Here is a 27,579-nt window from a genome sequence, read left to right as displayed (position 1 = left end):
GTTGCCCGAGTGTTGCCGAGCGAACCGGAAGCTGTGCTTCTCAGTAAAAATACCGGAAACTATTAAAAGTGGGCTGCTAAGGGTAAATAATTGTAAATACAAATAGTTGCCTATTGAAAACAGGAGGGTTGACAGTTATACTGCCCCTTGTTGTACATCGCTTGGCTCAACTATGTACTCCTTCTTCCTACTGGGCGGAAGTAGTAGTTGGTATTTTAGCCTGAAGAGGGCGCCCAAGCGCACTTCCGGTAAAACGAAGAAGAAAATAAACACCAGGATTCTCTCAATAAAAGGAACAGGAACGCTTACAGTTTAGCGCAAATAATACGTCAACATGGGGAAGCGCCAGCATCAAAAAGACAAAATGTAAGTTTAACTTATCGCCACCGTCAGGCATTGCATAAAACGTGCTTACTGTTGTTGTTGTTGGTAGTTTCACTGGCTAATGCTAGCAGGCTAATGCTAGCAGGCTAAAACCTCACAGCTCGCTTCCGTGCCAACTTGTGCCAGTTCCAACATATATACAAATAAATGTACATATGTATGTTTTTTTTTTACCTACACAGGTACATTACATCTACAGAGTACACAAACTTCTACGGCGGCAAACGAGCAGGTAAGTGTAGATTATAAAAGGTCATCACGCCTGTGGTGATAACATCCATGGCAGGCTCAACTAACTAAAGCGTACAAGACATATTAGTATCTATTTTATGGAGTCTTTTTGAAGCTTTGCTTTGTTTTGGCTGTCAGAAATTCCACAGGCGAACTTCAGAAGACTTCCGTTTGATCACTGCAGGTGAGAACTCACCTTGTTCTGTTTGGTGGCCCGCCACACTTTCTAAAAATAGCATTTCACAAACCTAAAACCCGCCAAACATGGAAAAATCCAAAAGTTTTTTTTTTGTAATTTACCCAAAAATAAAAATTAATTAAAAAACGTATAAAAATACAGAAGAATTTTTTTAAAATGCTGTAATTTTACAAGAATTTTACAAAATATTAAATTAAAAAAATACTCATTATTGTCATCATCCTCATCATTAATCACCGTCATTATCCTCATTGCCCTCATCTTGAATATACTCATTCTCATCACCCTCACACACCCGTAACGTCAACGCCATCACACTTATCATCCTCATCCTTTTCATCATTCTCATCATCCTCACCCGCCCGTGTCATCGCCCTCAAGTTTGTCATTCTCATCCTTATCACGCTCGTCATCCCCATCACCGTCATCATCCTCATTCTGTTCTTTTTCTTGGTCCTTCAGTCCTCATTTTTCCTCTTATGCAAACATTAAGAGAAAAACCTATGGCAATAAAGTGGAACTATTATGAAGAAAAATAATATCATTTTAGTAGCATAGAGTTGAAATAATTTGAATGTTATTTTAATAATAAAAAATACAGTAGCAATATTTTGAGAAACAAAAGAAATTAGAAAAAAAACAAAGACGGAGTATATGTGTGTGAATGAGGGGGACCCGAGTGGAAGAGTGAGGTTACAGGGAGAAGAGATACAGAAGGCGGAGAATCGGAAGTAACAGTTTCAGCTAAAATGAAAGGAAAGGTATACAAAACTGTGGTGAGACCAGCCATGTTGTTTGGTCTAGAGACAGTAAGCGGAACTGGCGGTAGCAGAGATGAGGACGGGAGTGACCAGGATGGATAGGATCAGGGAGGCGTACATGAGAGGGACATTACATGGTAGAGAAATCAAGTCAGTGGTTCTTCTTTTGACTCCTCAGCTTGTCCCTTCAGCCGTTTGCGTATCCTGTCTGCACGGCCGACGGCATCGTCTTTGACCTGCTGTGAGTCCATGATTATTGATGATTATTGGTGATTATTGGTGATTATTGGTGATTATTGATGATTATTGATGATTATTGGTGATTTCCTCATGTCATTTTTCCGCCCCTGCTTCTTAGGAGCATTGTTCCATGGATCAAGAAGTACGGAACTAATCCCATATCTGGAGAGGTAACGCAACAAATGTTACGTGTGTGTGTATGTGCGTGCGTGTGTGTGTGTGTGCGTGTGCGGTTGCACTGCACCTCTTGTGTTTTGTCCTCCACAGAAACTGGAGGCAAAGTCGCTCGTCAAGCTCAATTTCGCCAAGAACAACGAAGGTAAACACGAATGTCGACACGTACTACTCTATGTACTACTATGTACTTAAAAAAAAAAATATATATAACTATTTGATTCTTTGATATATTGCATTTATTATATACAATTATTGAATTGTAACTTTGAAATAATTATGACGTTATTTCCCCTCAGCATTATTTAAATGGAATTGGAATTCTCATCACATTATTTGTGGAAATTTAAGTCCATGTTTTATGTATTTCATGTTTTACAATTGAATTATGAATAACTTTTAATATATAATATTTATATTATGCATTCATAAATGACGATTATTGAATTTTAGCTTTTAAATAGTTATTACATTCATTATTTTCCCTCAGCATTATTTGATTGGAATTCAGTTTGTAACTAAATATGTATTTTTAATTTTAAGTCCATGTATTGTGAATATTATGTTATGAATTTCATGTTAATGTTTTACAATAAAATTATAAATAATTATATTAATAATCAAAATTATAATATATAATTATATTAATAATTATAATTATATAATATATAAAATAATATGGATTAATAACTGATAATTATTGAATTCTTACTTTAAAATAATTATTACACTAATTGTTTTCACTCAGCACAAATTGATTTGGATGATTAAATTATACATTTGTTAAAAAATTGCAATTATTTAATTTGAATGTAAATATTCCAGATAGTTTTGATATAAATAGTTAAATATATATTTCTTTGACTATGATTTCTTTGATATTTCTTTGTTAAATGTAAATAACCTTGAAAAAATGAATACAACTTTTTTACAATATTTTCATTATCTTCCATAAAATCTATCCATTCTAGAATAAAACGTGATTGTCATTGAAATTATGATTTTCTTTTTATGTCCATATTTTGCAGGGAAATATCACTGTCCTGTTTTATACTCCGTCTTCACCAACAATTCCCACATCGTTGCCAACAAGGTCACCGGCAACGTCTTCTCTTACGAGGTGGGTGGCGGGGGGACGTGAGGGGGGTTATAATATACTTGATCCACGTGATATCGTACCTTTCCCCCCACCTAATATACTTGATCCACATGATATCGTACCTTTCCCCCCACCTAATATACTTGATCCACGTGATATCGTACCTTTCCCCCCACCTAATATACTTGATCCACATGATATCGTACCTTTCCCCCCACCTAATATACTTGATCCACATGATATCGTACCTTTCCCCCCACCTAATACACTTGATCCACGTGATATCGTACCTTTCCCCCCACCTAATATACTTGATTCACATGATATCGTACTTTCCCCCCACCTAATATACTTGATCCACGTGATATCGTACCTTTCCCCCCACCTAATATACTTGATCCACGTGATATCGTACCTTTCCCCCCACCTAATACACTTGATCCACATGATATCGTACCTTTCCCCCCACCTAATATACTTGATCCACGTGATATCGTACCTTTCCCCCCACCTAATACACTTGATCCACGTGATATCGTACCTTTCCCCCCACCTAATATACTTGATCCACGTGATATCGTACCTTTCCCCCCACCTAATACACTTGATCCACGTGATATCGTACTTTCCCCCCACCTAATATACTTGATCCACGTGATATCGTACCTTTCCCCCCACCTAATATACTTGATCCACGTGATGCTTTTTCAGGCGGTGGAGCAGCTCAACATCAAGCCCAAAAGTTTCAAAGATCTGCTGAGCGATGACGCTTTTACCCGGAAAGACATCATCACGCTTCAGGTGGCTCAGCTCGCTTTTGTCCGTTTGCACCTCCAAGCCAGTCAAAGTGACCCCCTTCTTCTCCTCCGTCCCCCCCACCTCCCTCCAAGGATCCCACAAACCTGGACAAGTTCAACGTGGCCAACTTCTTCCACGTGAAAAACGAACTCAAAGTTCCCGATCCAGGTGAGACCTCCCCCTGCCGAGAAACCAGCTTTGACCTGGGGTCTCGGCACTGCCACACTGACGCACGCTTTTCCCTTCCAGACGAGGAGAAGGCCAAGCAGGACCCCTCCTACCACCTCAAGACCACCAACCTGGAGACCAGGGAGACCCTGGCCGAGCTCTACAAGGACTACAAAGGGGACCGGCTCCTGGCCTCCACCATGAAGGAGCCGGAGGCCAAGAAGACGGACAAGTTCAACACGGTAAGGACACGCATGCTTTTTTATTGGCCCCCTTTTTTGGTAGCATAAGGCTGTAATATTAATGTAATATATATGTCATATTATTGAATAAAAGTCCAAACATTACTGGAATAATAATAATAGTCATATGAGAAATGTTGACATCGCTGGGGGAAAACGGCAAAAATAGAAAAAAATGGGAATTTTATGAGAATGAAGTGAAAATCTGAAGATAAAACTTTTAGTAGCATAGAGTAGAAAAAAGAAAATATCCTGGAAAGGCTGCAATGTGCGCTGCGTCCGCTGGAGGGAGCCAAACACAACAACTGCTAGAGCTGGCTGCCTGGTGCTTTCGCTGCTCTTTATTCTACCGCTTTATTTTTTACCTATTACAACTATTTACTCTTCTTCTTTCTTTTTCTTCTTCTTCTTCTTCTTCTTCTCCTCACCACCATGGCATCACTTGCCTTAGACTTGACTTTTGTCAGATTATAACTTCCCACCATGTTGTTTTTATTCATTGATTTCTTTTATTTTCATCATTTTCTGACTTATTCTCATATAGTTACTTTTACTTTTTACTTTTGACTCTATGTTCTTAATATTAAGGCTTTATTCCCTTTTAATGTAGTGTAAATTTTCCTATTCTTTCTTATTGTATTCTAACTTTTATTGAACACAATTCTTTCATATTTTACCTCGATGTCACTAAAATGACATTGTTTCCTCGTAAGACTTATTTTCATAAAATGTTAAGTTTTTTTCGTTTTAGAATGCAACTTTATTCTTGTAAAATTTGTGTTTATGTGATGACTATTTTTGAATCTATGAATTAGTCATCATCTTATAATTATGACTTTTATTCCTGTCATATTTGGACCAAAACCTAATTTCATGTCTCTTAATATTCCCATATTTTTATTCTCATCAAATGATGTTTTGTTTACACCACATATTTGTTTTTTTTAAAGATATTTAATAAAATCCCTGCTGATTAGTTTTTTCCTTTAATGTAAATTTTCTTGTAATATTTTCAAGTTAATTTTCTTAAATTGAACAAGATGTCATTCTTTAATATTTTAATATTTCAAGTTTACTTGCTATATATTTTTCGAGTGTGTCAACGGGAACACCCGCTGGTGCCGCCGCCGCCCTCGTCCACGCGTAACAGTCGAATGTGGCCTTGTTTGCCCCCATGCCCCCCCCTCCCACTTTCCCGAGTGCGGCGTCTCGTGTTGCTGCGCCAGGGAGAGGAATATGGCGTATGTGGGTCAGGGGGGGGGTGTTTCTCATCTGGCACAGCTCCGTCTTATCTTATCGTGTGTGTGTGTGTGTGTGTGTGTGTGTCCTCCAGGCCCACTACTCCACAGGCAGGGTGGCGGCCTCCTTCACGTCCACGGCCATGACACCCGCCACCACACACCAAGCAGGCAAGTCGACATCTGACACGTGTTTGGATAAGGCCGCCCACACACACACACACCATTCTCATAAAATGACATTTCTCAATATTTTGACTTTATTCTCATAATATAACAGCTGTGTTTTTCCACTTTTCTGTTGTTTTTATTGTAATTTTGCCAATGTTTTTCTGGTAATATTCTGGCCTTTTATTGCCATAATCTTAGAACTTTACTCCAATAATATAACTTTGTCCCTAACCTAATTTATAAAAATCGCAACTTAATTTTTTTCTTTAAATATTATGATTTTTGAATTTTTTTTTAGAAAATGTATTATATATTTTAGAAGAATATTTTAAATGATATTGTTAATGTTTTATATAATAAATATGTCAAAATAAAACATTATAAAAAAATGTAATGATCATAAATTAATATTTAAAATTTTTTATTAATCAATGTTAGACATTTTTTTTAGAAAATGTAATGTATATTTCTGAAGAATATTTTTAATTATATTATTAATAATGTTAAAAAAATTGTAACTTTATTAATTTACGATCATAACATATTTTTTTAATTTTATTTTGAAATATTTATTAAATACAATATCATTAATAATATAATTTAAAAATATTCTTCTAAAATATATAATTCACTAAAAAATGCCAAAATCATAATATTAAATTAGAAATAAAAATCACAACTTTATTAAAAAATAATAAAAAAAATTTTCCATTCAATATTATGATTTAGACTTTTTTTTAGAAAATTGTTTATATATTTTAGAAGAATATTTTTAAATTATATTAATTGTCAATGTAAAAAATGGATTGATGAAAATGGATTATATATTTTAGAAGAATATTTAAAAATTATATAAATTTTCAATTTTCTACTATTTTTGTCTGCTTGTGATGATGATGCGATGGGCCGGGGCGGACGTCCACGCTAAAGGTAACCTAAGGTGTGTTTGTGCCGCAGACGCCATCGCAGACGACACGGTGCGTTACAGCTACGTGAGGAAAAAAGGCTACGTCCGCCTCCACACCAACAAAGGAGACCTGAACCTGGAGCTGCACTGTGACAAGGTAAGGTGGACGTGTAGGAGGAGTCTTACTTTACACTTTCCGGCCGTCCAATCAGACTCCTGTCAACCCTAGCCCCTCCCCTTCCTCCCCCTCGCCCAGATCTATTTGTGGCCTGCCGTTTAGGAATTAATGAGCCCCGCTTCCCCCGGACTCTTTGCTATTCTACGTCAGCATTTTTGATAAATAAAAAATATATATATATATATATGTATGTGTATGTGTGTATGTATGTATGTGTATGTATGTATATGTATGTATGTATATGTATGTATATGTATATATATATGTATATGTATGTATATGTATATATATATGTATATATATATGTATATGTATATATGTATATGTATATATGTATATATGTATATATGTATATATGTATATATGTATATGTATATATATATATGTATATATATATATATGTATATGTATATATATATATATGTATGTGTTTGTATGTTCCAGAAATCCAACTTTATGTATTAATTCAACTGCTCTTTTTTTCTAGTTTTATTAGTGGTTTTAGTGTACTCGTATATGTACTACCACACGCCACCGTACAATACTTTAAATTCTAAATAATTCTTCAAAGTTATGACTTGTTAAGATGTAATCTGAATTATTTTTTCATTCAATTAGTACATAAAATTAATTTGTACAATTTGTAATTAGAATTTTGTAATTCCTTTTCATTGGAATATATTTCAAAAATAAATTAATTTTGCATTGACATTTTTCTAATTAAAATTTGTATGGGTATTAATTTGGTCATTTCATTTGATATTAGTTCTTAAGTTAAAACATTTTGTAATTACATATTTTATGTAATTTGACTTTTTTTTTTACTTTCATTTCATTTGAATAGTTTTTAAAAATAAATTATGACAGTAATTTTTGGAATTTAAAATTGGATGTATTAATTTTTTCATTTCAATTGATTAGTTTTTTAGAAGTTCTTAAATTAAAACATTTTGTAATTACATATTTTACGTAATTTGACTTTTTTTTACATTTTTTCATTTGAATATTTCATTTGAATATTTTTAAAAATAAATTATGACATTAATTTTGCAAATAGATATTTTTGTAATTAGAATTTTGTTGTGTTCATTTTTTCATTGCATTTGAATAGTTTTTTAGAAGTTCTTAAATTAAAACATTTTGTAATTACATATTTTTGATGTAGAATTTTGAAAATAATTACATGAAATTATTTTGTACAATATTTAATTGGGATATAATAATAATAATAACAATATTAGAATAATAATAATAATTGTTTTTTATTTACATTTATTGTTTATGTATATAATGTTTAGCAGCCTAATTGGAATTAATTTTATTTATTAAATATAATATAATACCATATCATATGATACATTCTAATACAGTACTGCATTCTCAGAATAATTTGGTTGGAATAATTTTTCCAAATAAATGTTAACATTTTCTGTTTGTTCCATTATGAATTATTGTTCCACAATGGAAGGTCCGGTCAGGTGTAAAATGGTGCAAGCTGAGCTCCCTGTAAACAATAAGAGATCCTAAAGCCCCGAGTGTCGTCTTGTCAGGTTCCCAAAGCGGGGGAGAACTTCATCGGTCTGTGTAAGAAGGGCTACTACGACGCCACCGTCTTCCACAGGTCCATCCGCAATTTCATGGTAAGAAGATAAAAGAAGGTCTAATCTTGGCTTCCACGGCGGCGCCAGTGGGCCCTCGTAGTCTCCGCCCCCGAGGCCGCCATTGGCATGGTGTAATTAGCGGCCTGGCGCTGCTGCATCAAACCACATGCAGCCTCAGAGGTTGAGAGCTTTTCATGAAACTATTCTACTTTTGCTCCTGCAGATTCAAGGAGGGGACCCCACCGGCACCGGCACAGGTAGAGTACCACCAGAGTACGGCACTCACGGCCCCTCTTCAGTTATTCACACTTCCTATTTGGGGGCCGCGTGGACGTGGGCGGAGGCAGCCTCTGAATGTACGCCGATAGCGAGCGGGCACTCGGGCCGACGTGCGCGGGGGGGGGGGGCGTGTCGCGGTGTCGCCTGACACGCAGCACGCCTCGTGCGTCCCTCCGCGGCCTCGACTCTGCCACGGCGACGGCTTGATGCGGGCGCCGTGTGCCGCCCATTCTACCCCGCCCCCGTGAGCAGCCACCTAAATAACACACAAGCTAAAAGCTAGCATCTCCTTAGTTACTAGCAGACACACAACACACAGCTGTGGTGTCTTATGTCTATATGTCTTATGTCTATATGTCTTATGTCTTATGTCTTATGTCTATATGTCTTATGTCTATATGTCTTATGTCTATATGTCTTATGTCTATATGTCTTATGTCTATATGTCTATATGTCTTATGTCTATATGTCTTATGTCTATGTATGTCTTGTGTCTATGTCTTATGTGTCTGTGTCATTTGTCTTATGTGTCTTATGACTTATGTGTCATGTGTCTTATGACTTATGTGTCTTATGTGTCTTATGACTTATGTGTCTTGTGTCTGTGTCTTATGTTTATGTGTGTTATGTCTGTCTTGTGTCTTATGACTTATGTGTCTTGTGTGTCTTATGTCTTGTGTGTCTGTGTCTTATGTCTGTGTCTTATGTTTATGTGTGTTATGTCTGTCTTGTGTCTTATGACTTATGTGTCTTGTCTTGTGTGTCTTATGTCTTGTGTGTCTGTGTCTTATGTCTGTGTCTTATGTTTATGTGTGTTATGTCTGTCTTGTGTCTTATGTGTCATGTGTCTTATGTGTCTTATGTCTTGTGTCTTGTGTGTCTGTGTCTTATGTCTGTGTCTTATGTTTGTGTGTTATGTCTGTCTTGTGTCTTATGTGTCATGTGTCTTATGTGTCTTATGACTTATGTGTCTTGTGTCTATGTATACGCATGTGTCTTATGTCTATGTCTTATGTCTGTGTCTTATGTTTATGTGTGTTATGTCTGTCTTGTGTCTTATGACTTATGTGTCTTGTGTGTCTGTGTCTTATGTCTGTGTCTTATGTTTGTGTGTTATGTCTGTCTTGTGTCTTATGTGTCATGTGTCTTATGTGTCTTATGTCTTGTGTGTCTGTGTCTTGTCTGTGTCTTATGTTTGTGTATTATGTCTGTCTTGTGTCTTATGTGTCATGTGTCTTATGACTTATGTGTCTTGTGTCTATGTATACGTATGTGTCTTATGTCTATGTCTTGAGTCTGTGTCTAATGTGTCTTATGTGTCTTGTGTCTGTGTCTTGTGTGTCTTGTCTCTGTGTCTTATGTCTGCGTCTTATGTGTCTTATGTCTACCAAAGGTTATTTCATGTTAGACAGCTGCAAAGGCGACTATAGGGGTGTTATTTCACGGCTGGAAGGCTCTAATAAGGTTCAATCGTATTTGCAAGGTTGCAAACAAGCTTTTTCTTTGTCCTATGTTCTCTTGTTGTCGCTACTATATTGACTAAGAGCAGTGAAGAGGTGACTATAGGGGTGTTACTTCATGTCCGGGGGGTTTCTAATGTTAAGTAATTGCTAGGTTGTAACCAGTTTTTTTGTGTTTTTACTTTCTTTTTATTATGATTACTAGAATGGGTAATAAGAGTCTAAATGTGACTATAGGGGTGTTATTTAATGTCTAGAGGGCTCTAATGTTAGTGTATTTAGAAGGTTGTAAACAGGTTTTCTGTGTGTACTATTGTGGGTAATATTTCCGTGAAGTATTCTCAGCAACATTGATTGTACCGACAAAGCAGCGTAGGCAGTATATTCATTTCTATATGAGATTTAGTTTTGTTGGTTTTTCATAATATTTTACAACCACTTTTGTTTAATATTTCAATGTCATGTTATTAAAATGACATGATTTCCTCATAATATCACGGCTTCAAAAAAAATCACATGATTTTTCCTCGTAGTATGACAACTTTATTGTCAGAAAATGTTCTTGCCCCTTCCGCTAGTTTTTTTTTTTTGTTTGTTTATATGACAGCTTTTTCTTTGTCATATTTTGACATATTTCTTGGAAAATGATTGTGTGTGTGTGTGTGTGTGTGTGTTCCAGGGGGAGAATCTTTGTGGGGGAAAGCCTTCAAAGACGAGTTCCGTCCCAACATGTCCCATACAGGCCGAGGGGTCCTCAGCATGGCCAACTCGGGTCCAAACACCAACAAGTCTCAGTTGTAAGATTATAATCATATCCATAATAGTTTTTTTTTGGGGGGGGGGGGGTGCAGATTTTGCTTCGGTGTAACTTGTGTTTCCTTCCCATCAGCTTCATCACATTCCGCTCGTGCACCTACCTGGACCGGAAGCACACCGTGTTCGGAAGGTAAAGCAGACCCCCCCCAGTCATGAAAGGCTACTTTGTTAATATGCTAACATATTTTGTCTCATGTTATTAATATCAACTTCACTCTTTTGGTCTATTTTTGTTGGCTTTTTTTCAATGATAAGAATATTTCAGCTTCTCTAATAATCTTTAGCAATTTTCTTTTCGGAATATTTGGGCTTTATTCCCTAAATACAATTTTTTTTAATTGTTTTGTTTCTCATATTTCAGGTCTATGCTGAGATGATGTTATTTTTCTTTTATTATATATTATATATATATATATATATATATATATATTTATATATACTATTATAAAAAAAATATATATATATTTATATATTATTTTTTTTTATATATTTATATTTTAATATTTTTTAAATATATATTTATATATATTCATATATTTGTTATATTTGTTTGTTTATATTTGTTATATATTTGTTTATATATATATACTATTATAACATTATATTTATATATTATTTTGTTTTTTATATATTTATATTTTAATAATAAATAAATATTATTTAAATATTATTTAAATAATAATTTTTAAATATATAATTATATATATTCATATATTTTAATATATTATTTTTTTATTCAAACTATTTAAATATTTTGGTCGATTTTCTTTATAATATAATATTATGAGGTCAGAAGATGTCAGTAAAGCTGCTGCCATATTTGCTCAGTGGTCGTGTTCGTAGACGGCCACTTGATGGCGTCGGGTCGTTTTGCTAGCGACTGTGAGACTGGGCTGTGTTTTGATTGACAGAGTGGTCGGCGGATTTGAAACGCTGACGGCCATGGAGAACGTGGAGAGCGACACTAAAACGGACAAGCCCAAGGTAAGAAGCAACGACCAAAACTAGAGTCCACGGTCCTGTTAGGAGGTCCAGCTGAGGCGTGTCCAGCATGTCATGGTGCACGTTTGGCTCTTCCACAGTCGGAGATCAAGATCATCAGCGCCAGCGTCTTCGTGGACCCGTACGAAGAGGCCGACGCCGAGGTTTGTGGCCATCGCCGTCGTCTCGCTTTGAGGAACGTAACGTCACGTTTCCGTGTTTCAGATCGCAGCCGAGCGAGAGAAGGAGCATCAGAAGGAGGAGGAGGAGAAGCGGCAGCTGCAGGCCAGCGCCTCCGTGAGGAGGCCCCGGGAGGAGCAGGTCCCGAAGACCTTCAAGCAAGGCGTGGGCAAATACATCAACCCCAGCGTGGCGTAGGGACACCGGCTCCAGTCATCATCATCATCACGGGACCGTCTGACGCACACCTGACGTTCTTGCTGCTGTGTCGTCTAGGAAACGGCCGGCCGCAGAAGAAGCGGAAGACAACGGACCTTCCACCAGCGCCTCTGCTGCCAAGAAGCCCAAAGGCAAGACCACCTTGGGAGACTTCAGTTCATGGTAGATTCAAACCTTTTAATCGTCTCGGGTCATCGGTGTTTTCGTGCTGACGCAATAAATACAAGTGTCTTTTTAGCTCCGCCCCTCCGCTTCTTTAATACGCTGGGCTGTTTCAGGGGGCGTGGTAAAACTGGTCCTTTGTGATGTCCCACAACGGGCTTCCTTATATGGGCGTAGTTGAAGGGCAGGTATGTGCTATGCTGCTGTGTTGACCTTGTTAGCAATGGCTAACAGGAAGTGTTTACATGTTACTTGGTGGTGGGGAAGAGTCCGAAGAGCCAGCAGGAAGTAAGAGTTTATCAGGGTCCTAACGGTCTTATTTAGTAAAAGTCATGGGGCAAAAGGGCTTGTCTATGTAGCATTGTAGCATGGGGGAATGTAGCATTGTAGCGTACAGGAATGTAGCATTGTAGCGTACAGGAAGTAGAGGAATGTAGCATTGTAGCATCATAGCGTACAGGAAGTAGAGGAATGTAGCATTGTAGCATGGGGGAATGTAGCATTGTAGCGTACAGGAATGTAGCATCATAGCATACAGGAAGTAGAGGAATGTAGCATTGTAGCAAGGAGGAATGTAGCATCATAGCAAGTAGTAGAGGGATGTAGCATCATAGTGTACAGGAAGTAGAGGAATCTAGCATTGTAGCATGGGGGAATGTAGCATTGTAGCGTACAGGAATGTAGCATCATAGCATACAGGAAGTAGAGGAATGTAGCATTGTAGCATGGAGGAATGTAGCATCATAGCAAGTAGTAGAGGGATGTAGCATCATAGCGTACAGGAAGTAGAGGAATGTAGCATTGTAGCATGGGGGAATGTAGCATTGTAGCGTACAGGAATGTAGCATCATAGCATACAGGAAGTAGAGGAATGTAGCATTGTAGCATGGAGGAATGTAGCATCATAGCAAGTAGTAGAGGAATGTAGCATTGTAGCATGGGGGAATGTAGCATTGTAGCGTACAGGAATGTAGCATCATAGCATACAGGAAGTAGAGGAATGTAGCATTGTAGCATGGAGGAATGTAGCATCATAGCAAGTAGTAGAGGGATGTAGCATCATAGCGTACAGGAAGTAGAGGGATGTAGCATTGTAGCATGGGGGAATGTAGCATTGTAGCGTACAGGAATGTAGCATCATAGCATACAGTAAGTAGAGGAATGTAGCATTGTAGCATGGAGGAATGTAGCATCATAGCAAGTAGTAGAGGGATGTAGCATCATAGCGTACAGGAAGTAGAGGGATGTAGCATCATAGCGTACAGGAAGTAGAGGGATGTAGCATCATAGCGTACAGGAAGTAGAGGGATGTAGCATCATAGCGTACAGGAAGTAGAGGGATGTAGCATCATAGCGTACAGGAAGTAGAGGAATCTAGCATTGTAGCATGGGGGAATATAGCATTGTAGCGTACAGGAATGTAGCATCATAGCATACAGGAAGTAGAGGAATGTAGCATTGTAGCAAGGAGGAATGTAGCATCATAGCAAGTAGTAGAGGGATGTAGCATCATAGTGTACAGGAAGTAGAGGAATCTAGCATTGTAGCATGGGGGAATGTAGCATTGTAGCGTGCAGGAATGTAGCATCATAGCATACAGGAAGTAGAGGAATGTAGCATTGTAGCATGGAGGAATGTAGCATCATAGCAAGTAGTAGAGGGATGTAGCATCATAGCGTACAGGAAGTAGAGGAATGTAGCATTGTAGCATGGGGGAATGTAGCATTGTAGCGTACAGGAATGTAGCATCATAGCATACAGGAAGTAGAGGAATGTAGCATCATAGCAAGTAGTAGAGGGATGTAGCATCATAGCGTACAGGAAGTAGAGGGATGTAGCATCATAGCGTACAGGAAGTAGAGGGATGTAGCATCATAGCGTACAGGAAGTAGAGGAATCTAGCATTGTAGCATGGGGGAATGTAGCATTGTAGCGTACAGGAATGTAGCATCATAGCATACAGGAAGTAGAGAAATGTAGCATGGAGGAATGTAGCATCATAGCAAGTAGTAGAGGGATGTAGCATCATAGCGTACAGGAAGTAGAGGGATGTAGCATTGTAGCGTACAGGAATGTAGCATCATAGCATACAGGAAGTAGAGGAATGTAGCATTGTAGCAAGGAGGAATGTAGCATCATAGCAAGTAGTAGAGGGATGTAGCATCATAGCGTACAGGAAGTAGAGGAATGTAGCATTGTAGCATGGGGGAATGTAGCATTGTAGCGTACAGGAATGTAGCATCATAGCATACAGGAAGTAGAGGAATGTAGCATCATAGCAAGTAGTAGAGGGATGTAGCATCATAGCGTACAGGAAGTAGAGGGATGTAGCATCATAGCGTACAGGAAGTAGAGGGATGTAGCATCATAGCGTACAGGAAGTAGAGGAATCTAGCATTGTAGCATGGGGGAATGTAGCATTGTAGCGTACAGGAATGTAGCATCATAGCATACAGGAAGTAGAGGAATGTAGCATGGAGGAATGTAGCATCATAGCAAGTAGTAGAGGGATGTAGCATCATAGCGTACAGGAAGTAGAGGGATGTAGCATTGTAGCATGGGGGAATGTAGCATTGTAGCGTACAGGAATGTAGCATCATAGCATACAGGAAGTAGAGGAATGTAGCATTGTAGCATGGAGGAATGTAGCATCATAGCAAGTATTAGAGGGATGTAGCATCATAGCGTACAGGAAGTAGAGGGATGTAGCATCGTAGCGTAGAGGGATGTATCATCGTAGCATACAGGAAGTAGAGGAATGTAGCATCGTAGCGTACAGGAAGTAGAGGAATGTAGCATCGTAGCGTACAGGAAGTAGAGGGATGTAGCATCGTAGCGTACAGGAAGTAGAGGGATGTATCATCGTAGCGTACAGGAAGTAGAGGGATGTATCATCGTAGCGTACAGGAAGTAGAGGGATGTAGCATCGTAGCGTAGAGGAAGTTAACCAATCAGCTCTGCGCTTGCGATAGCGTGGACCAATCAGCATCTGAGGTGGCCACGCCTCCAGCAAGTCTGATTCCAAAGCGGCCAGCAACACGTGCGCCATTGCCGGCCACCACGTGGGACACCGGAGCCTCTGATTGGATGAATAATTCAGCCCTGACACAGAGGAGCGACTTGTTAGCCGTAACTGGACACAAGTTGTTGCTAAGCGGCCGACGGTCGGACGTGATTAGCGTTTTGTTGGCTAAGATACATTCCAAGGCGTTTTCTGACATCGAGTGGTGCTTGCTAGGGAAATATCTCCCTTCGACAGAGAAGAGGAGCGCCGGGAACGAATGCCAAAAGCAAAGCACCCCTTTTTTGTTTTTTCAAGCGGCCGACATGAACGCTTGTGTGCCGCGTCTACGAACAAGACGTTTATTGTAGGAGCCGCCGAGGACCAATCAAAGGCAGCATTGAGCATCACATGGTCAGCCCGGCTGCAACTATTTACCAAGACCGCTCGTAAACCCGCTTTCGCTTTTGGGGGAATTATATTGGATGATTATTAAATACAATTTAATAAATAATAATACAATTATATAAATTATTAATAATTTATTTTTTGATTTAAATAATTTTTGTTTTTATGATTTAAAATTAAAACATTTTCATTTTAATATTTTTCCATATATTTGTACATATTTTACATTTAATTATTTTAACTTTTTTCCTGTATTTGTACAGGAGAAAAACAATCACCATCATGGGAAATGAAAAAAAAACTTAAAATTAAACTAATTAATTAAATTAATTACAAATTTAAAACTAATAAAAATAAGTAAATAAATAAAAATTAATAAAATAAATTAAAAAATATATATATTTTTCAAAATTGACATGACTTCCCAAAAATATACCACACATACGTATGTAGTCAATTACCAAAAATATACAGTACATATATTTCCCCCAAAATATGTTTTTACCAATTGATATTTCCGTGTATTTATTATTATTATTGTTATTTGTAGGCGTGGCGATTGTGTAAGTATATACAGTAGTATGTGGTGTACTACAGTACATGAGGTATGTGTTAGTAGTGGAGATGTAGTCGGAAGCAAGACGTCCATTTATGGTCAAATAAGTCATAATAATAATTAATGGTATTATAATAATAATAATAATAAAAAAAGCAAGTTAATGTCCATCATGAATTGTTGTTGACAATGACATCAGCTTCCTGCGCTCTCATTGGTTCATTGGCGGGCGCCCGCTCGGCCCAGCAGGAGGTCGAGCGTGGTCGAGTGATGCAGCGCTGTCGCCATGGTGACAGTGGATGCTGAGCTATGGGGGGGGGGCAGAGTGAATGGAGATGACGTCACTGCAGAGCCAGAATGAAAACAACACAGTCTGCTTGCTTTCCCGTCTCAGTGATGATGGAAATGATGACTATTATTAATTCATATGTCAATGTATAGATATGAATACATCCTAATATTTCCCATATTTCATATACGAGTGTGTGCTTAGCTGAGCACAGCTGAGGCCACAGTAGGCGGGAAATAAATATTGATGACATGTTGTGTCTTTGCACCGCTTGGGCTCCACCGCCGATGCTGGGAGTAAACACTGCGGCACCGCTAGAACCCCCCCTCACCCCCCCCCCAACACACACAGATGTGACTCACTGCTCTGGGGATGAGTGCTAGCCTGCCCCGCTCTCTGATGACGCGTCAGGAGTCTGAAATAGCAGCAGTTTCGGCCTCTCAGTGAAGATGGGGGGGGGGGGGGGTGTTGACGTGTTGCCAGAGCATCGAGTGGCTTGAAAATAAAACTAATCTTGGCATTGGAGTTCCTGCTAGGGGCACTGCCCCACCAAGCTGCGGGTTCCCACTGCAACAAAAAATGTCGAGACGCGTCCAACCATGACGGAAATTGTAAACAAAAGCTAGCACAACACCATAGGAAGTCAACGCTAACTGGTTATTTGGCTAGCCGACTGCCATTAGCGCAAAACGTCGTCCAAGAATCACGAGACTAGCTTAAAAACTAATGGCTCCTGCTAGGGGCACTGCCCCACCAAGCTCCGGGTTTCCGCTGTAACAAAAAATGTCGAGACGCATCCAAACCATGACGAAAATTTAAAACAAATGCTAGCGCAACTCCATAGTAGGACGTGAACACTAACGGGTTAGTTGGCTAGCTGACTGCCATTAGCACAAAAAGTCGTCCAAGAATCACGAGAGTGGCTTAAAAAAAAATAATCATGGCATTGGAGTTCCTGCTAGGGGCACTGCCCCACCAAGCTCCGGGTTCCCACTGCATCAAAAAATATCGAGACGCGTCCAAATTGAAAACAAAAGCTAGCACAACACCATAGGAAGTTAACGCTAACTGGTTATTTGGCTAGCCGACTGCCATTAGCGCAAAAAGTCGTCCAAGAATCACGAAACTAGCTTAAAAACTAATGGCTCCTGCTAGGGGCACTGCCCCACCAAGCTCCGGGTTCCCACTGCAACAAAAAATGTCGAGACGCGTCCAACCATGACGGAAATTGTAAACAAAAGCTAGCACAACACCATAGGAAGTCAACGCTAACTGGTTATTTGGCTAGCCGACTGCCATTAGCGCAAAACGTCGTCCAAGAATCACGAGACTAGCTTAAAAACTGATAGTTCCTGCTAGGGGCACTGCCCCACCAAGCTCCGGGTTTCCGCTGTAACAAAAAATGTCGCGACGCATCCAACCATGACGAAAATTTAAAACAAATGCTAGCGCAACTCCATAGTAGGACGTGAACACTAACGGGTTAGTTGGCTAGCTGACTGCCATTAGCACAAAAAGTCGTCCAAGAATCACGAGAGTGGCTTAAAAAAAACTAATCATGGCATTGGAGTTCCTGCTGGGGGCACTGCCCCACCAAGCTCCGGGTTCCCACTGCATCAAAAAATATCGAGACGCGTCCAAATTGAAAACAAAAGCTAGCACAACACCATAGGAAGTTAACGCTAACTGGTTATTTGGCTAGCCGACTGCCATTAGTGCAAAACGTCATCCAAGAATCACGAGACTAGCTTAAAAACTAATGGCTCCTGCTAGGGGCACTGCCCCACCAAGCTCCGGGTTTCCGCTGTAACAAAAAATGTCGAGACGCGTCCAACCACGACGCGAATTGAAAACAAATGCTAGCGCAACAACATGGGTCGTCAATGCTAACTATTAACTGGCTAGCTGGTCAGCTAACAATGTTTTAAATGTTTTAAAACGCTTTAAAACAAAAATCATGGTGTTGGTGATCCTGCTATGGGGCACTGCCCCACCGGGCGCTGCTTTTCGGTCTTATACATTACGATTCCATTGCAAAAACCCAAAATGTTGACACACAATCCAGCAATGACGCCAATTCAAAGCAAACGCTAGCAATGCTAACTGGTTAGCCGGCTAGCAGACTGCAAATCAGCACAAAAAGTCATCCAAGAATCAAGACACTCACTTCAAAATAAAATAAATGGGGCACTGCCCTACCAGCACAGTAATTCCATTGTATAATGACTGTGGATAAATGATCGTCTGCATCCGTTGATTGAATTCTGCCTAGCAACAAGCAGTCGGGAAACCCTTTAGGAAGACATACCAAAAAAAAAAGTTTGAGAAACGAAAAAAAAAAAATCAAAAGCTAGCCTAACCAAATAGGACAAAAAGTTCCCTTTAGGGGCACTGCCCCACCAGGTGCCGTTTTTGTTTTATACATTTCATATTTCCTACAGAGCAGCGACTACAACATAAATGCAGAAATACACGCTTGTTTTAAAATTGGGATGACTGAATTCTGCCTAGCAACAAGCGACGTGCGGATAAATAATTAACGAGCAGGACTGGCATTGAAAATTTATTGTGATATCAGACAGCTGACATGAGTGAAAAAGGTACGCGTGACATGATACTACTGAGGCAGAATGCAAAGCCAAAGAAAAAGCATCATCGTAACATATCCCAAGGAGAAAAGAAATCAGACAGGCACAAATAATAATAGTAATAATAATAATAATAATAATAATAGCCATTATATAAATACAACATGCTGTAGTAACAGTCCCCTGCTCGCCAGTCACATGACATCACCAAAGTAAACAAGTTGTCAGCTGGGAAACATTCCACACTAAAGGCGTCATGTTTTTGGATTTTGGTATTGGACAAAACGGTGCCTTCCTTTTTTTTTTTTTTTTTTTTCGGTGTCCGATGGAGGCGGGGACCAAACTCCCAGCATGCCTTGCGGGGGCGCCTCTCTCTCGTTTTTTTTGGCGTGGATGTACGCGGGAAACAACGTCCACTAACGTCCACGAGAAGACAAAGAAGTTGAGTTGTGACGTTTCCGGTAGGAAAGCTGCGGCTCCGGGACGCCGAGGTGAACAAAACAAACACTTTGTGTCCCGTGATTTTTTTTTTTTTTGCGGATGCGAGGTAAAAAAAAAAACAAAACCCAGCGTGTGTTTACCTTTAAAAAAGGGAGGAGCCCTGATTGCGCTAAGGCCAAGATGCTAATAAATTAACAGGAATAAAATACAATCAACAAACAAGCAAACTTTCAGTCAAAACCAGCAGAGAAAGTTGAGACCGGAAATACAATCAAGTGAGCCACAAAAGCTAAAGGACTTCCAATATGGCTGCCGGAGGAGGAGGGGGGGGGGTCAATAGAGGAGCTGCTGACTCTCGGCCCCGCCCCCCCTGGTGACACACGGCAGATTCCAGCTCGCCTGTGATGTCTGCGCTCGCGCTAAATGAACAAGCTAAGCGGCTAAGCTAACAGGTGACATGCCAAACATTCACTTCCTGTGTGTGATCACACACGCACACGCACAACAAAAGTGCTTCAAGTTGGGGATGTACGGGTAGAAATACACGTAAAAAAAACCTCCAAGAGGACGCACGCTAACGTCGAAACAGAAGCTAACGTCTGGTTTGGCGTTCAAGTAGAATCAAATCGTGGCGTGACCGGACTGACCTTGACCGGCAAAGTCATCCATCACTCTCTCGCCCCGCCTCTCGGGGAGCCTTGTTTAGTTCATGGATGGAGGGGGCGGAGTTATGCGCCGGACGCCAAAAAGAGGTACGCAACTTGGAGGCCAAAATACGCAAACGTGATAAAGCTCAGTAACAAATAAGACGAGATGATAAAGTGCAGTGAAAGAAGACATGGCCGGCAGTTTTTAACGTCGAGGGGCTGGGCGGCCGCCTTTGGCCTCCAAGATGGGGTGGAGGAGCCTTGTTATGCCGTGCACAACGGACGCCGCTTGGAGGCCAAAACACACGTTTGGAAAAACAATTAAAGTAGTAAAAATAAAGCGATAATGACCAGCATTTTTTTTACACTGGGGGCTGGGCGGCCGCCTCTGGGCTCCAAGCAGAGGTGGACGAGCCTTGTTATTTCATGAAGGGGCAAAGTTATGCATTGCACAACAGACACCAAAGAGACATCGACGAAAAACGATGAAAGTGACAATGACTAGCATTTTTTTTAATGTTAGGGGCTGGGCGGCCGCCTCTGGGCTCCGAGCTGAGGTGGACGAGCCTCGTTATTTCATGAAGGGGCAAAGTTATGCGCTGCACAACAGACACCAAAGAGACATCGACAAAAAACGATGAAAGTAATAAAATTAGAAATAATGCGGCGACAATAACCGGCATTTTTTTTATGTTGGGGCTGGGCGGCCACCTTTGACCTCCAACCAGAGAGGCATGAGCCTTACCACTGCCGCTTGGGGGCCAAAAGTCGCAGACAAGTATGATGGAGCAAATAAAAATACAGCTAATTTATTAATGTTCGGGGGCTGGGCGGCTGCCTCTGGCCCCCGAGCTGAGGTGGACGAGCTGCTTTATTTCACGGAGGGGCGGAGTTATGCACTGCACAACGGATGCCAATTCAAGGCTAAAAGACTTGAAATAAAAGTAAAGATGATAAAGCTCATTTTTCTGTAAGTTGGGGGCTGGGCGGCCGCCCTTGGCCTCCAAGCCGACAACCAGCAGCCTCTGCAAAGTGCAAAAACAGGCGTCTGCTGCCGCGCGCGTGCTAATTGACATGCATACGGTGGCACGTGCACGTCAGCAAAGAGATAAATATTTGTATGTGTACTAACCTCTTTATGGGCCTGCAATCATAGTCTTTTATGGGCCTGCAATCATACCTTTTCTTACCCAGGATGCTGCTAAATGGAACCAGCCACACCGGCATCAAACACTGGTACTACTCTTATATCTCTGTGTATATATCCATATTCCGTATGTTACGTATGTCTATGTGCGGGTTGTCGTGACAAACTGGGGCGGGGGGCAGGGGGGCGGGCGGAAGTAATCTCACACCAAAGACAAAAAAAACCCGACACATCGCAAATAAAATCATTTTCCGCTTGGATGCTGCTACATTATCTCCATAAAAGACGGCTGGCCCCGCCCACTTCCACGCATTTGGACGCTAGCAAAAGAAAATACGCGTCAAGCAAATAACAAAAAAAATAAGCTAGCGCTAACTGTTTAGCCGGCTAGCCCACCGCCGCTAATGTAAGAAGTCGTCCAGTAAAGAAAACGCGTCCAGTCCCTCCTTGAGGGCGCCGGTTGCCATGACGCTATACATCCATTGGGGGGGGGGCGGAGTCAAACCCAGAAGCTCCGCCTCCGCCATTGGATGTGTCAGACTCCTCCGTGAAGAGCGTGCACGTGATGTGGAGTGGAGTGGCTGGGCGGGGCTCATGGGAGCAGGGAAGTGGAGAGAGGGGGCGGGGGGTCCGGGGGCGGAGCTCGGGGCTCCAAGGTCGTCATTCCCATCCGTTGTCCTTGATCATGTGAGCCAGCTCGATGATGAACTTCCCCTCCTTGTACTTCTGACTGCTCTCGAAGGCGTGCTCCTGGAACACACGCCAGCGCTAGTTAGCTTAGCCTAGCTTAGCTAGTTAGCAGTCATGCTAAAATGTAAATATTATACTATTATTTTGAAAATAATTACTACAATCAAAATAAAATAAAAATAGAAATATAGCAAATGCAGTATTTAAGTTACAACATTGCAGTAAAAAATATTTAATATAAACTAAATATTTTTTAATTTTTATTTAAAATATTTTATATAAAAATATTAATTTAGAATACAAAATATTACTATTTAATCAAACATTTAAATTGCAAATAAAAATTTCCAAAAATCCAATAATTAAATCAAAAATAAATATGACAACTGCAACATTTCACAGGCAGTGTACTTAGACTCAGTGCAGTGTACTTAGTGCAGTGTACTTAGTGAAGGAGGAAGTACTCACGTATTTCCAGCCCAGCGTGGTTTTACAGTTTTCACAGTAGATGTCGGCCACGGCGTGCAAGCCCGTGAGGAGAACCCGCTCCTCCGCCGGCCCGCAGCCCACGTTCACCCTGAACGCCACACGGGTCAAACTGTCAATCAACTTGATGACGCCCATGGTGTGTGTGTGTGTGTGTGTGTGTGTGTGTACTTACACGGAATTAAAGAGATAGGCTCTGCCTTGGCTGCCTTGAAATGACTGAAAGACAAAAAAAAGACAAAGTGATGGACTTCCTGTGTCAACATGACGCTTAGCCAAGATGGCCGCACGCACGGCCTTAACTTAGCTCATCAGCTTAGCTAGCTTAGCGCTTAGCGTTCTTGTGTGTCAGCATCACACGGATCATCTCCTAACACACACACACACACACACACTTGTCAATTTAAAGCTGCATAAAATATATTTTTTTATTAATTTATACATTAATTTTTATTACTTTCATTTTACTTTACATTTTAGCAATTTGGACATTTAGTTTTGTGTTGAACTACAGTAATGGCATTTATATGAATCATATTCTAGAAATATTTTTTTATATACAATTCTATAAAATATACATGAACTTTTTTAAAAATATTTTTAATATCAATTGTTGAACTTCTTTTTACACTTGTACAGCACTGAAATTTGCTAATTTAAATAATTTGTATATGTATGATTTTTTATTATTACATTTTTCTTAAATGTACATTTTAAAACATTTAAAATTTAATTTCACCTTTATAGGTTGGTTCACTTCTTTTTACACTTTTATTGCAGTGAAACTTGCTAATTCTAACAATTTGTGAATGTATGATTTTTATTGACATTTTTATATATAGAATATTTTTTTATTTTACCATTTATATTTAAAATTTCACGTTTCACTTCTTTTTACACTCTAAAAGCACTGAAATTTGCTAATTCAAATGATTTTTATTGACATTTTTATATATAGAATATTTTTTTATTTTACATTTTACCATTTATATTTAAAATCATTTCACGTTTCACTTCTTTTTACACTTGAAAAGCACTGAAATTGCTAATTCAAATAATTTTTAGATGTCTGATTTTTATTGACATTTTGATTTTATTTTATTTTTTTACATTTTATCATTTATATTTAAAATCACATTTCCCATGTTTCACTTCTTTTTACACTTGAAAAGCAGTGAGAACTGTCCATGACAAACGTGTCCATGCCATGTGAAATGGTCATTAAGGCCAGGAACGGGGCTTAGCTTCTTTGTCCACTTGCACCAGCGTTCCCAAACGTTCCCAAACGTTCCCAAACATTCCCCTCAAACACTGTCTGACAAACAGGACCTAGAAGAGGCTTCCCAGGCTTGTTTTTGAGGATGTTAAAAGCAGGTCGTACGGGTTGGAAGGAAGGAAGTGACACGGGCTAACGCTAGCGAGCGTGTTCTGCGGCATTCCTGCGGCGCCGGCGTGTTTACCTTGGAGATGAGCTCGTCGTGGTTGGCCAGGTGAGCCCGGCAGTGGATGCAGCTGTAGGTGCGGTGGCAGCTGGGCAGGTAGGCCTGGAAGGTCTTGGACTTGGTCATCTTCACCATGTCCGTGGGGCGGGGCTCCTCGCTGGCGCCGTCGGGGCCGGCGCCGGACGCGTTGCAGCTCTGCTGGACTTGCTGACAGAAGAAACACTGGAAGATGCAAGCAAAAGCCGTCGTTGTAGTGGAGTGGGCGTGTGGCAGCTCCACACGGACGCCACGGGAGAAAAGTCACACCTGGGGGGAGGGGGGAGAAGGACACGGTGAGGAGGCTTTGTTATGATGTCATCATCATCATCATCAAGAGGCTCCGCATCGCCGCCATGACCACGCGGCAACTACTATTCATTAGCCATGATGCCTTTAGGTGCGCTGGGACAAGTCAAACTTTCAAGTCAAGTCAAATTTTATACGGATCGCTTTCAACATATTTCATCTCATAAATCATACGGATTAATCATCACATGGATTAATCAATCGATTGCATGTATTTGTTTAACAATACTAATAATTACGTTAAAGAGTCATTGGATTATATGAACTAAAAATGTAACTCAATACATTAATTATAAATAACTTAAATATAAAATAATTTATAAAAATATAAACATTTTATTTTTAATATTTATTCAATTTATGTTCTATATTTTATATAATTTCAATAAATTATCATACATATAAATGTTAATTTAAATGAATGGTATTGAGTTGATGACTATACATTTTAAATACAATAATTAAGACTAAAAACACTTTTTTTAAATTTTAATAAGAATTAAATATATATATATAAAAATTCATCACAAAATAGCAAAAGTGCATAATAATATTCTAATTTCGTGACTTTATCATAATTCCTATTTTTTACAATAAAATAATTACAAAATAACTTAAATATAATAAAAAAATACTATGATTTATAAAAATATTAAAAATATATATTTTTAATTTTATTACATTTATGTTCTATATTTTATATAATTTCAATAACTTATACATATAAATGTTATTTTAAATGAATTGTATTGAGTTGATGACAATATACATTTTAAATACAATAAATACAATTTATTTTTTTTATTTTAATAAAATTAAAAATATATATAAAAATTCATCACAAAATAGCAAAATTGCATAATAATATTCTAATTTCATGACTTTATCATAATTCTTACTTTTCTAATTGAATGATGTTCAAAATAGTGAACAGGAAGTGTCCTTACGCACTTAGCCATTAGCATGATCGCAAGTAAGGTACTGGAGCTTCCTTGGGCGAGACGTCGGCACGCTAAACGCTACCTCCGCCAAGGCAAACAACACCAGCAAACATCACAAAACAAACACAGCCACTAAATCATCATCATCGTCACTTGACCTCTGTGTCAGGACAGCCAATCACATTCCTGCTCATGTCAGCGCTAAAAATAGCATTCGGCACCTTTTGTGGAATATCCACGCCCATAAAAAATACTTCACAGATAAAGAACAAAAATAAAACCAATTCATGATAAAAAGTTATTACAAAGCAAATTATGTTTGCCAAAAGCCTTCAAATAAAAAAAGATGACATCATCAAGCTCCTGGACTGCAGCGTCACCAACGTGCTGCCAATCAAACACGCGTGGGCGGGACTATGCGCGTCATAGGCTCTTTTGTTATTGATAGGAGCCAGTCTGGCCACAGGGGGCGCTGTTCCCCCCTTTTCTGGCTGAACACAAAAGCACGTTGGGAGACAAAAGACGCCACAACACAACTGAAACACATCGTCACGAATTTTGTCGTTTACCCCCCCCACCCGCCCCCCACCCCCTTACCCACCAACGTGTGGAGTTTAAAAAGTACAACAAAACACTAAAAAGTCAACAACACACACAACGTGCAGCAGGAAGGCCAGCTAAACAAAAGAACAGGAAGCATTGCGAGCACGCGCGCGCGTACACACACAGCCTAAGAGCAACAGGGTCGGCGTCTCATCTAATTAGCTCGTTAAGCACCGTTGTCATCATCATCATCATCAGCGGTGATCGATAAACAACACGCCAACTTATTGAACATTAATTGGAAGCAGAGGAGTTCAAATGGGAGTTCCCGGTTTCGACCAGCAGGGGCGCCGGAGAGTCAACAACTGCTTGTACTTTTCTGGAACTATCGTCCGTGTAGAAAATATAAAAACACAAAATATGGCCTTGTCATCGCTATTAAAAGTTTCCCCCGCGACTAAAACGACAATAAAAGTGTTTTTATCGGTTCAAATGGGTCCTTTGTTGGGGTACACAGGTGAGAAAGAGACACAACGTGTCCGCAGTGTGTGCGCGTGTGTGCGCGCGAACCAACAGGAAGTGCAAACAAAAGCCTGGCTGCCCTCGCGACACAAAACAAGAAAACTTGTTGTTTTTTTGTTAAGCTACAAACTGACAAAAACTTTTTCACCCGACAAAGAAGAAGAGCAACAAAACAACAACAAGAACGGCTCGGCTGTGATTGACAGCTGCACGCGCCGTCTGCTGTTGTTGTCATGTGCTTTGTTTTATCCGAGCCCACCTGAGGGTCGTGAATCCCCCGCGACAACACGACAAGGCGGTTGTTTTGTCACGTAAAAAAGTGTTGCCACGCACCTGAACAGTGTTGAGCTGGAAGGACGACAGCCTGCAGAGATCACTAACAATCCTCCTCCTCCTTCTTCCTCGTCTTCTTCTTCTTCTTCTTCTTGGCAGCGACGTCAGCGCGTTCGAGTCCGGTTCTGGCCCATGCGTGCGTTCGCGTGTCAGTGACGAAGCGTTCGGCCGCTGACGGCTCGCATTTTGTTCCCCCCCCGCCCCCCCACGCGAGCTTTTGTTGTGTCTTTTGTGTGCGTCTCGCACTGGCCCGCCTGCTTTGGCACGGAAACGTCACCGCACGCGGGAGGGCGCTGCTGCTGGCTGTGATTGACGGCCCAGCCGGCCAGTGACAGCGACGCTGCCTTCAGGTTACCGCGAGAAAGCTGGGAACATGGAAAAGTTGTTTTTTTTTCCGTCCCAAAACGTTACCTTGCTGACATTTTGTTTGCACCACGGACTATTAACTATAAATACAACGTTTCGTCGCTGATTTAACCACACTACGTCAGTTTAAAACACTTTTTGTACAACTGATGTCAACCACCGCAAGACAGGTCTGAATTTTATCTTATTTTTTCTTTAAAAAGTATCATCCTTCACATCATAGCATTATTCGGCTAGCATGCTAACAATCTAGTATCGTAGAGCTAGGTGTCTGCGTATGTTCATACTTATGAGAATACAAAAATGCTAACACTAACACGCTAATAGAGCTAAGTTTCTACACATG

At 39.9% G+C, this 27,579-nt stretch overlaps 2 protein-coding genes across 2 annotated transcripts; one reads left to right on the top strand and one right to left on the bottom strand.

The window, feature by feature from the left end:
* The first annotated feature begins 218 nt into the window (after positions 1 to 218).
* On the top strand, positions 219 to 12,563 carry ppil2 (peptidylprolyl isomerase (cyclophilin)-like 2). Its single transcript, XM_058070211.2, has 20 exons — positions 219 to 366; positions 567 to 616; positions 754 to 799; positions 1,754 to 1,816; positions 1,934 to 1,985; positions 2,083 to 2,134; positions 3,018 to 3,109; positions 3,800 to 3,889; positions 3,979 to 4,054; positions 4,136 to 4,296; positions 5,630 to 5,705; positions 6,663 to 6,769; positions 8,341 to 8,430; positions 8,615 to 8,648; positions 10,810 to 10,927; positions 11,020 to 11,076; positions 11,858 to 11,930; positions 12,029 to 12,091; positions 12,153 to 12,301; positions 12,384 to 12,563. Exons 1-20 carry the CDS (start codon positions 335 to 337, stop codon positions 12,490 to 12,492), a joined length of 1,590 nt encoding a protein of 529 aa, XP_057926194.2. The 5' UTR covers positions 219 to 334; the 3' UTR covers positions 12,493 to 12,563.
* Positions 12,564 to 19,292: 6,729 nt separating this feature from the next.
* LOC131127909 (protein yippee-like 1) lies at positions 19,293 to 27,388 on the bottom strand. Its single transcript, XM_058070237.2, has 5 exons — positions 26,868 to 27,388; positions 24,202 to 24,489; positions 22,917 to 22,960; positions 22,724 to 22,832; positions 19,293 to 22,315 (listed from the first exon to the last, which is right to left on the bottom strand). The coding sequence occupies exons 2-5, from the start codon at positions 24,316 to 24,318 to the stop codon at positions 22,226 to 22,228; spliced, it is 360 nt and encodes a 119-aa protein (XP_057926220.1). The 5' UTR covers positions 24,319 to 24,489; positions 26,868 to 27,388; the 3' UTR covers positions 19,293 to 22,225.
* Between the last annotated feature and the right edge of the window lie 191 nt (positions 27,389 to 27,579).

The sequence above is a fragment of the Doryrhamphus excisus genome, linkage group LG3 (assembly GCF_037039965.1).
Source record: "Doryrhamphus excisus strain RoL-2023G ecotype Guam linkage group LG3, RoL_Dexc_Guam_v1.1, whole genome shotgun sequence".
NCBI lineage: Eukaryota > Metazoa > Chordata > Actinopteri > Syngnathiformes > Syngnathidae > Doryrhamphus > Doryrhamphus excisus.
This window is presented reverse-complemented; position numbering and strand designations above follow the sequence as displayed.

Excerpts from the sequence above, each read along its gene's own strand:
- LOC131127909 (XM_058070237.2), bottom strand. The coding sequence starts at position 24,318 with ATGGTGAAGATGACCAAGTCCAAGACCTTCCAGGCCTACCTGCCCAGC. Across the intron at positions 22,961-24,201 it reads ACGACGAGCTCATCTCCAAG|TCATTTCAAGGCAGCCAAGG; the intron begins GTAAACACGCCG and ends TTTGTCTTTCAG. Across the intron at positions 22,833-22,916 it reads GCCTATCTCTTTAATTCCGT|GGTGAACGTGGGCTGCGGGC; the intron begins GTAAGTACACAC and ends TGTGGCGTTCAG.
- ppil2 (XM_058070211.2), top strand. The coding sequence starts at position 335 with ATGGGGAAGCGCCAGCATCAAAAAGACAAAAT. Across the intron at positions 2,135-3,017 it reads TTTCGCCAAGAACAACGAAG|GGAAATATCACTGTCCTGTT; the intron begins GTAAACACGAAT and ends CATATTTTGCAG. Across the intron at positions 12,092-12,152 it reads ACGAAGAGGCCGACGCCGAG|ATCGCAGCCGAGCGAGAGAA; the intron begins GTTTGTGGCCAT and ends TCCGTGTTTCAG.